The sequence below is a fragment of the Salmo salar genome, chromosome ssa05 (genome assembly GCF_905237065.1).
Source record: "Salmo salar chromosome ssa05, Ssal_v3.1, whole genome shotgun sequence".
Taxonomy (NCBI): domain Eukaryota; kingdom Metazoa; phylum Chordata; class Actinopteri; order Salmoniformes; family Salmonidae; genus Salmo; species Salmo salar.
In genome coordinates, this window is record NC_059446.1 from 53,334,449 (window position 1) to 53,346,062 (window position 11,614).

The following is an 11,614-nucleotide window of genomic DNA, read 5'->3' on the forward strand; positions in this document are numbered from 1 at the left end:
CTGATATCTCACAATGCACGTATAGGTGTTTAAACATTTCAACTAACTTCATCATATGATATAGCAATCAGATACCTGACTCCGCAGTCGATGACGTGCACACAACCATTGGATGGTGCATGCAACACAACTGGAATATTGTCAGCTTGGAACATGACCATTATTTTAAAATGAACTCTCAGCTCAGACTGAGGGTTTGTTTGGATACTGGAATCCTACTCTGTCTGGCATTAGAGTTTGGGATCGCCCCCCAAAAAGTTATGCTCATCCGCTTTCTTCATAGCCAGCTAATTGTAGTCAAATTAAAATATAAGGCTGCCAGGTACTTAGATATGCCCCTTTAGTTGTTTTCCATCTGAGAATTTGAGTAAGACCAAGAGTGTACAGTATGTGTGTTCCATTGAACACCTTATGTGGAAAAGCAACCATTCAACCATTGTGTTTGTTATATTCTGTAACAGTCTTACATAAAGAAGATGCGTAAGTGATGTCAAACATCTCCACTAAACTTTTGCCTCTGGGGGTACTCTTGAGTTAAAATGGGTCCCCTAAATTGACAGAAATATTGTCTGGAAATGACCTAATATATCATGGACTATGTATATGAACCATACAGTCAGAATTCAAGCCAAAATGTGAGCTAAACAATTAGCGACAGAATACCTGTAGTGTATCTGTAAGATGACCGTTGCTCTCCCTCACCATGTCTGCCATCCAGGCTCTGAGCTGATGCCAAAAGCCCTGTCCACCAGGATCATCGGAGGCATCTGGTGGTTCTTCACCCTCATCATCATCTCCTCCTACACGGCCAACCTGGCCGCCTTCCTCACCGTGGAGCGCATGGAGTCGCCCGTGGACTCTGCCGACGACATCGCCAAGCAGACCAAGATTGAGTATGGTGTGGTCAAAGACAGTGCCACCATGTCTTTCTTCAAGGTATGTATCTTAAAAGACCTGGTCTGTCTTTGCTTTGGTTTTAAGTTGTGCTTTGTTTCATGTTGATTTCATTACTCATGTTAAATGAACAATCTGCCAAGAACGTTATCCGAAAAATAACATAATTAAATCTCTTCATTTATTTCCTCCAGTCATTTTAAGCAGTTTGAATGCAGCCCCATTCATTGATTGAAGCACGCTGAGTACACACAGTTATATTGTCATAAAACGTGTTTATGAAGAACTGAGACAAGATGCTGAATCAGTACTTTTTTATATTCAGTATGCTTAATAAAATATAACAAATAATAATTATTCCAGAAAATACATTTTTATTTTTTTATTTTATTTCCACTTAGATCTTAATTCCCACTGCAAAAGCAAGTTCTCCACTTCTCCACGTTGTTTGATGTGATCCTCCATAATTATTTTTTTATTCCAAAGTTTCAGCTTTTGCCCTGCAGGGTTCTCAACATTATTTTGAGTTTCGCCTCAGATGCTGTTACTGTGGTGCTGAATAACGTGTAAGGGTTGCTGTTTTTCTGTGTAAGAAATGGAAAACATTGGACAGTTCTATGGAAAATGTTTTATAGACAAGGGAAAAGTCCATATGTTTATGGCACACAATAGCAAGGAAAACAGATTATTTTACCCACGATGATTGTCCCATTTTTACATTTTCAAATATTCTCTGTTGAATAGTTCATAAATACTGTATGTAACATGTGTGCCTCTGCTAAAGAGTGTATCTTAGGAGTATCCCCTGCCCTGACAATATAATTGAGGATGTATTTTTAGTTGAGTTCTCTCTGGCCCATTTGCTATTTCCTTTATATTGCTTTATTCATATTATATCAAATTAAATTAATATTATACTTATATTCATATTATATTTATTGGCACTTAGTTTTTTTTTAAAGTGTGTTACAAATATTATTATTATTATTCATAATTTCTCTTACTGCTCTCTGTTAGCATTGTCTCAGCTGCTCTATGACCCGGTCAGAATATCCACCAATAGAATTTTCACCCACATAAATATTCCCGATGACCACCAAAAAATCCACCAGGGGAGAAAGAGCACATTAGTACCCATTCTATCCCATAAGGATTGATTAACATGGAGTTCAATGAGGGATTAGGCATGGTCCATGGAGTAACTAGAATTTGTGATTATACCAAATTAGAGTCATCAGTTGCCTAACCATTGGAACTACTGGCTATGGTGTAAACCAGGGGTGGCCAACCCTCCTCCTGGAGAGCTACTGAGTGTTCAGGCTTTTGCTCCAGCCCCTACTGAAACCTTATCTTACTAATCATCTACTCATCAGGGCCTTTAGTTCCTAATGGCTGCCTGTCTACCCTGAGCTATAGCCATCTATTTGAACCTTCTCTAAATTAAAGATTGACAATTAGTCAAGAACTTGCTGTAAGTTCTCAGCACAGTAAAAAGTGGATTTTACTCCTTAAGCGTGTTTACTTTGATTAGTGACAGATATGATTGCATTGTTATTAGTCAGAGGAGACACAGGTGTCTATAATTACCTCATCAATTGCAGAGCTCAAGTGCCCTCGGTTCCTTCTCGTTATCACTGGGAGGGCTAACGAGCTCGACTGAAGCAGATGAGGGCGCTGATAAATACTGAAGAGGTCGGGGAGTAGCTGTAGATTTGTCAAATCACACTGCATGGAAGGGCACTGTAGGGCAAAGTAAATCTTTGCACTGTAATCTCTGGCACACTTATAGTAGCACTATGCTATCTTGACAATCAGATGTACTGTATGTGTGTCACATGCACCTACAAATAAAGTTTTTCACATTTTAACCATCAATGCAGGAATTAAGTAACTAAAGAGCTTTGACATCCTACATATTTTCAAATGACTATGGTGACGAGACAGTCATTATCTCAAATTAGGTATGGAATAACATTTGACCCCTTGTCAAATAGCATGAAATATCACATAGACAAACGCAAGGCTAATAGAGTGGAACTCAATTAATCCAGAATTTTTTCTTATTTCCCATGTATGAAAATAGAAGTACATTACCTCCCCATACTAAATTATTGTATCCAGTGGCACAAGTCACTTTTTATATAAAAAAATAAATAGATGTATAGAAGTGTCAAAGTAGATACAGTACTTGAAAGCTGCGAATGTTAAAGTGGCATTGCACAGTTTATTTGTTTTTCTTGACCTCAAGGCTCCAATACCTTCCTTTATTCGTGCATTTATATACCTCGAGATGGAGAAGTGTGGAAAAAGGATAATAACAGCATGATACAGTGAGGGAAAAAAGTATTTGATCCCCTGCTGATTTTGTACGTTTGCCCACTGACAAAGAAATGATCAGTCTATAATTTTAATGGTAGGTTTATTTGAACAGTGAGAGACAGAATAACAACAAAAAATCCAGAAAAACGCATGTAAAAAATGTTAGAAATTGATTTGCATTTTAATGAGGGAAATAAGTATTTGACCCCCTCTCAATCAGAACACAAAAGAACTGTCAATCTCCCTCGGCCTGGGGTTCAATGATCATGAGAACGGTGAGGAATCAGCCCAGAACTACACGGGAGGATCTTGTCAATGATCTTAAGGCAGCTGGGACCATAGTCACCAAGAAAACAATTGGTAACACACTACGCCGTGAAGGACTGAAATGCTGCAGCGCCCGCAAGGTCCCCCTGCCCAAGAAAGCACATATACACGCCCGTCTGAAATTTGCCAATGAACATCTGAATGATTCAGAGGACAACTGGGTGAAAGTGTTGTGGTCAGATGAGACCAAAATGGAGCTCTTTGGCATCAACTCAACTCGCCGTTTTTGGAGGAGGAGGAATGCTGCCTATGACCCCAAGAACACCATCCCCACCATCAAACATGGAGGTGGAAACATTATGCTTTGGGGGTGTTTTTCTGCTAAGGGGACAGGACAACTTCACCGCATCAAAGGGACGATGGACGGGGCCATGTACCGTCAAATCTTGGGTGAGAACCTCCTTCCCTCAGCCAGGGCATTGAAAATGCGTCGTGGATGGGTATTCCAGCATGACAATGACCCAAAACACACGGCCAAGGCAACAAAGGAGTGGCTCAAGAAGAAGCACATTAAGGTCCTGGAGTGGCCTTGCCAGTCTCCAGACCTTAATCCCATAGAAAATCTGTGGAGGGAGCTTAAGGTTCGAGTTGCCAAACGTCAGCCTCGAAACCTTAATGACTTGGAGAAGATCTGCAAAGAGGAGTGGGACAAAATCCCTCCTGAGATGTGTGCAAACCTGGTGGCCAACTACAAGAAATGTCTGACCTCCGTGATTGCCAACAAGGATTTTGCCACCAAATACTAAGTCATGTTTTGAAGAGGGGTCAAATACTTATTTCCCTCATTAAAATGCAAATCAATTTCTAACATTTTTGACATGCGTTTTTCTGGATTTTTTTGTTTTTATTCAGTCTCTCACTGTTCAAATAAACCTACCATTAAAATTATAGACTGACCATTCCTTTGTCAGTGGGCAAACGTACAAAATCAGCATGGGATCAAATACTTTTTTCCCTCACTGTAGGTGCTCAAGATTGCCAGATTATTTTCAACACCAATACTATGTGCTACAAAGATGAGGGATGTGCAATGGGATCAACACACGGTAGAAAACATGTTAATTTTTTTAAGTACTGTGTAGACTCAATGCCCCTTTGACCAGTTGTAATGCACAATCTGAGATTCAACATTGATTGTACTTTCAATTCTTCCCCTTACAGAAATCAAAGGTTTCTACTTTTGAGAAGATGTGGGCTTTTATGAGTAGTAAACAGAGTACGTCGCTGGTCAAGTCCATTGAGGACGGCATCCAGAGGGTTCTGAAGTCTGACTATGCCTTGCTCATGGAGTCCACCACAATCGATTACATTACCCAGCGGAACTGCAACCTCACCCAGGTTGGAGGTGTCATTGACAGCAAAGGCTATGGAATAGGCACTCCCATGGGTAAGATGTAATAAAATCTGTAATTCTTAAGGATTAGCCCCTTTTTTTCCATTTTCGCCTAAAATTACATACCCAATCTAACTGCCTGTAGCTCAGGCCCTGAAGCAAGGATATGCATATTCCTGGTACCATTTGAAAGGAAACACTTTGAAGTTTATGGAAATGTGAAAGGAATGTAGTAGAATATAATACAATAGATCTGGTAAAAGATAATACAAAGAAAAACCAACTGTTCTTTTGTATTTTTTTGTACCATCAACTTTGAAAAGCAAGAGAAAGGCCAAAATGTATTATTCCAGCCCAGGTGCAATTTAGTTTTTGACCACTAGATGGCATCAGTGTATGTGCAAAGTTTTAGACTGATCCAATGAACTATTGTATTTCTGTTCAAAATGTTGTATCAAGACTGCCCAAATGTGCCTAATTTGTTGATTTAATAACTTTTCATGTTCAGAATTGTGCACTCTCCTCAAACAATAGCATGGTATTCTTTCGCTGTAATAGCTACTGTAAATTAGACAGTGCAGTTAGATTAACAAGAATTTAAGCTTTCTGCCAATATCAGATATGTCTATGTCCTGGGAAATGTTCTTGTTACTTACAACCTCATGCTAATCGCATTAGCCTACGTTAGCCCGTGGAAGGGACACCGATCCCGAAGAAGTTTTAATAGGTCGTTGATGGTATGAATACTCTCCAGCTCTCCATAACTCCTGCAACAAGCACCATCCCCCACTGATACATTGGTAGGAGGTGGTCCTTCAAGCTGGACAGAAACAAATAACACATTCATTCTATATCTGTGCTTTCGATGCAGAGCATTTCGATCTACTATTGTATTTTACTTTTGTAATTAATGTACTATGTGTGTATTGTTAAATTATTGCTGCACTGTTGAAGCTAGAAACATAAGCATTTCGCTGCACCTGCGATAACTTCTGCAAAACTGTGTATGTGACCACTTAAATTTGATTTGATTTACAGTACCAGTCAAAAGTTGACACACCTACTCATTCCAGGGTTTTTCTTTATTTTTACTATTTTCTACATTGTAGAATAATAGTGAAAACATCAAAACTATGAAATAACACATATGGAATCATGTACTAACCAAAAAAATTGTTAAACAAATCAAAATATATTTTACATTTGAGATTCTTCAAAGTAGCCACCCTTTGCCTTGATGACAGCTTTGCACACTCTTGACATTCTCTCAACCAGCTTCATGAGGTAGTCACCTGGAATGTGTCTCAATTAACAGTTGTGCCTTAAGTTAATTTGTGGAATTTCTTTCCTTGTTAATGCGCAAAAATAAAGAAAAACCCTTGAATAAGTAGGTGTCCAAACTTTTGAATGTATATTAATATGCAATGACAACATATACATTTAAGCCATGTGTTGTGAAAACGCCCCTGTGGCCTCATCAGCGAGGTCCAGCTAGTGGCTTATTTTATCTTTCAACCAGACTTAAGCAGACCTGTTGCTTGCCTTACAGGCTCTCCATACCGGGACAAAGTGACCATCGCCATCCTGAGCATTCTGGAGGATGGCCGTCTGCACATGCTCAAGGAGAAGTGGTGGAGCGGCAGCAGCTGTCTGGACGAAGAGCGCCGTGAGAAAGCCGGCCCCATGGGCATTCAGAACCTGGGAGGGATCTTTATAGTGCTGGCGTCTGGCCTGGTTCTCTCCGTCTTTGTGGCTATAGCCGAATTCATATACAAGCTAAGGAAGACGGCGAAACGTGAGCAGGTAGATATACCCATGAATCTGATTCAAGATTGTTGATCAGTAATTTATGTGCTTGATGTGATTATTTTATGGATGACATTGTCTGCATGATGTACAGTATATATATATTGGTTCATTTTAGATCCTTCACTTCCATTATTCAACTTGCCTAACTGTGCTTATGTCTGACAATATGAAAACAACTTTTAAATTCAAGCTGCACTCTTGTCCATTTTAGTTCCCTTTATTAAAGGGATTTGCATTCCTCAAATAATCCCTGTGCTATTTGGCCATAAATAGAACATTTATTTCATTTTATCAGGCATAATTGTAAATTGGAGCATGCCGAATTAATCTGTTATTAGTCATTGCAGTTGTCAGAATACCATGAAACTCAAGTTGTAAACCGCAGATTGGAGTTATGCAACTAAGCGGGTTGTGTCAAGCATTCTTGTATAGTTAATGGGGTAAGAATACGGCACTGTGTTCAATCTGACAGAGCAGGAACAGTGCACATTGCGTGGGTTGCATGTGGTGGGGGTTGCAGTTTGACATGGCTGTCAGCGATGGGAGAGGAACAGCATACATGACTGTTTTGTGGCTAATGTGTTTTGCACTCTTGATTGTTGTTGACACTATGCTCTCAGAACCATTTAAAGCTAAGGCATTTACCCCCTATCCCTTTCCCCCCCCTTCTCTCCCCTCCTCCTCGCCCTTTTTGCCCAGAGGTCTTTCTGCAGTGCCATGGTGGACGAGATCAGACAGTCGTTCACCTGCGGGAGGCGTGTGAAACACAAGCACCACCACCAGGTCCCGGTCATGGTCAAGACGGATGCAGTGATCAACATGCACACGTTCAACGACCGACGACTCCCGGGAAAGGACAACATGAGCTGCAACACTGGGATGACCCCCGTGTTCCCGTGACGGTTTGCGCCTCCCAGAGAAAGAGCCTTCTGGGCAATGTGGAGGGCATGATTGGTCCCGAAACCTGGGACAATGGAATCGAGGGGATTACCAGATTCACCATCAACCACAGCGACATAGGTACACTAACGAAACACGGAACACTAACTAAACATGGTACTATCAAAATGGCAGCATCGGCGACACAGGTATGACAGCGTTCACCCATATATTCCAAAAGAGACAGAAAAAGAGAGAGTGAGGTGGAGGAGGAGAAGAACCGTTCCTGGAAAAGGAAACAACATCTCCAAATAATCTGTATTCAAGTCCGATGTTTACGTACGTAACACAAAAATACACTCACCAAGGAATCACAAGATATCCAAGGAATCCTTGATTGACAACAATGATTCAACCTTTTTATTGGACATATGGCATAAAGACAGAGTTGGCTTCATTGAACATGGCAATAAAAGAACTACAGACAGACATGGGAAATTAGGTTTTGATGGGAGATCAATTATGTCACACATGGCACATCACGATCATTCAAAGTCAAAGTTCTGACCGATAATTTTTTATCTTGTCTGGAGGTCCTTTGGCAGCAGAAAATTATGTTACCTCAAACCTTGTACAGACATAACATTGAGTTCTTGATTTGCTCTCTTTGACTCACCGTCTATTTTGTGGGAGGCGTTTTTAAACGCATGGCTTGGACCACCGGACTTCTATAATTCCACTTGAAGAAACACGTCCTTAGTACATGCAGATGACAGCAATGGAATCCCAACAGTGAGTAAATCCCATAGTAAGAGAGAGCATTAGTCACTCAGTGAACTTGGTTTGCAGATCTTTAATTGACGAAAAATTGCTGTTCAACGGGAGAGAGAGAGTTGACATCACTGAAGCAATCCTGAGGTTTTAATGGGGAGACCTTGATTTATTGGTAATACATGACGTTTCCACATATTGTGCCATTTTGTTATCGTGACTAAACACAATGTAGGGCCCTATTTGTTTGTGCTTCACCACATTATTTGCAGACATATGTTTTGTGGACATTAAGATAATCTTGTACGTGAAAAAAAATTAAGTACAATGAGCTAGCCAATTGCCAAAGATCTGCCCGTAAAATAAAACTAAACATTGGATGTGACTGCTCATGCAAGTGCTTCATGAGATACTGATCCCAAATTTGTAAATTAGACTATGTTAAAGAAGAATATCCATGGCCTTTTTCCTCTTTACAACATGTGTTCCTATCAGATATAATGACTTTTTTCAAACAATCAAATATACAATACTCTTGGGATAATGAATGAGGAGTGATTTGCTTCAACGTATTCATGTACCAAAATGCAAGTACATAACTTGAAGTGTTTACTCTTATTTGGCTACCAATGATAAATGGACATGAACCCCCTTATACTTGTTGCACTACTAGTCTATATTGTCCTCTAAAATAACTACCTGGTCTCATTACTTTTTTGATATTTACAAGTTGAACAACTGTACGATTTAGGGGTATAAACAGAATTTATTTACTCATAAAAGCATAACATATTCATGGTTATGTTAAATCCAATCATACCGTTCATGTTTGAAGCGTTATGGTTAGGGTTATAGTCAGCTAGTTAGTTAGCCAGCTAGCTAGGCTAGCTTGGCTAATTGGTTATCTCTAGTTGGTTATATCTGCCCATGTCCACTTAATAAACATTTCAGAGAAATGTGTCTACATTGGCTTTGAGTTGTTAAAAAAAACCAATGGCAATATAACATTTTCAGAGGGCAGTCAGCCATCTGTTTCCATTTTGTGAAAGTGTCTCTACAATAAGGCCCCTCATAAATAGCCATGTTATAATCGCACAACGTCCATTGAATTGCTCTTGCTGCTTGCAATGAATTACCTTCTGACTGCTAAACAGATACTCTAATAATATCAGTGATATGAAAGAAATGCAGAGAGCACAGTACAGATGTACAGACTGCATAGTCACTGTTTTAAGCTGTTTGGTTTTAGTTCTGTCATTGCAGGTGATTGTAAATGACTAGGTTTAGTATTGTGTTGGGCGGAGGACATTGGACAAGGGACCTTATGAGTAAGAAACAAATGCTGTCATCATTTTGAACGGTACTACATACTGTTCCTTCTATGTGTGTTTACTTTGTGGCCACGGCAACAGTGAATGTCCTTGGGACTCACAAATTATTTTGCTTATTCATATTGCAGGGCCGATATTAAAGCTTTGTGGCAGCGTTAACGAACGCTACGCTACCATTACGGACATGAGATAGGCTAGCTCTGAGTGGCTGATGAGACCCTTTTGGTTTTTGCATTTGATTTTCATACTGTGCACTAGAGATAAATATCATTAAATGAATCATTATCATGAATCAATATCATGCTCAGATGATGAGATGAACAAACAGACGGAAGATCTGAAGTTTGGGTTTTCTGTGTTTATGTTGTCTGGAACGCTTATAAACTGTATATCTACAATGAGTATTGAGCTGTAGGATGCTAGGAGTCTATATGTGAGCTGCCGGAATAGGGAGCTGAAGAGACAGCATACCTCTGTGAGGTTTACAATATTGATAAAAAAGACAAACTATCTTGGGTTCCTTTTTTTTCAACATTAACAATGTAAAGATTCAAGGAAACTTAAATCTGTGTGACTTATTATTGGTTTGGTAGAAACTCATTGTATAAATGTTAATCAACTCCCTTCTGCAAAGTAGAGTATATGTAGATAAGATGAACAGGAGAAAATGTATTTTGCTAAATTTTTACAGGTAAATACATACATTTTTGCTCTCAGCCAAACACAATTTCTTAATTTAAATTAGGTTTCATATGCTACTTTAACCTGTACCCCACTTCCCCATCCTCCATATTAATTTATTCGATTGGAATGGATTATAATATATTATATTGGATTATGATCATCAAGAGTAGAATATTATATGTAAATCTTATTTTATCGCACCTAATATATTGATATGAGGTGTATGTGACGTTGTAATATTGAATTCCCCAAAACTGTAGCGGAAACTTCTTTAGAATAGATTTTGTAGGATCTAGCTGGATCTTTTCTTCTCTTTTGAAACCCATGATGCAGTTGGGCAAAGACTGGTTGTTACACTACATGTTAGACTGGCTTCCAGTTGAATTCCCCTTTGACTGCAAACACAAGTTACTTTAGTGCTTTTTTTTGTTAATCCATATACGCTCCGAAATAATTGTGGTGAAAATGGACATCAGTGATCCATTAATAAAACTATTTAAATTTACTACCAAGATTTGAGTTCAGTTAATTCAATCAGTCCCAGTTATAAAGCATACTGTCTTTTTTATACCAAAATGTGAATCCAGTTATTTTACAACATTTTATGAAATCTAAGATAAAAATTATGAAAAAAATAACAAAACATGTGCAGTATTTGCTATGAGTTAGAGTTACACTTTATTAAGCAATCAAACAGTCACAGCGCTAGGTATTTATGTTTTGTTTTGAGTTGAGCTGAATTGTCTACTGCTATTGTTTGACAGGAAACCTCTCAAACGATAGGATTAATATGTTGGTGCCGACCAGGGTTTTCTTTGTGGACATGCAGAATTTCTATGAATATAGTTTTTTGTAACGTTTTGTAACATTTTCTGTTTACCTAATAACTGTATGTGTTAAGAGAATACCATTATTAGAATAAACAAGTAAAACATGGGGAAATACAAAATCATAGAGAGGCTATTGCGTTATTTTCTTTTTAACACACTGTGAATAATTCAATTGTACAGTTTGCTGTATGGGTTATATGATTTTAAAGTTTTAAATAAAACATGTAAAACTATATTACTCTTGTTTGAGTCCTATTATTCAAATACACTGTCAGTTGATAGAGACTAGATTCATACAACTAAACCTGAGAATACAAAACTCTCTCTGCAGAGCTGGCTCAAGGAGAACTGTGTTGCCATTTGCAGTATGGATCCATTCACTCGGGGTGTAATATCCCTTTGAAGTCATGCTTTACCTGAGCTTGCTGATACCGAAT

At 38.8% G+C, this 11,614-nt stretch overlaps 1 protein-coding gene across 1 annotated transcript in view; it reads left to right on the forward strand.

Annotated features, from left to right (window-relative positions):
- LOC106605119 (glutamate receptor ionotropic, kainate 3) overlaps positions 1–11,412 on the forward strand; it is a 120,792-nt gene extending 109,380 nt beyond the window's left edge. The window contains exons 13-16 of the mRNA XM_045718370.1: positions 719–936; positions 4,702–4,927; positions 6,423–6,676; positions 7,382–11,412. Of these exons, the coding sequence (XP_045574326.1) occupies positions 719–936; positions 4,702–4,927; positions 6,423–6,676; positions 7,382–7,582 (899 nt within the window). The 3' untranslated portion in view covers positions 7,583–11,412. The remainder of the gene's footprint in view (positions 1–718; positions 937–4,701; positions 4,928–6,422; positions 6,677–7,381) is intronic.
- Positions 11,413–11,614: the final 202 nt, after the last annotated feature.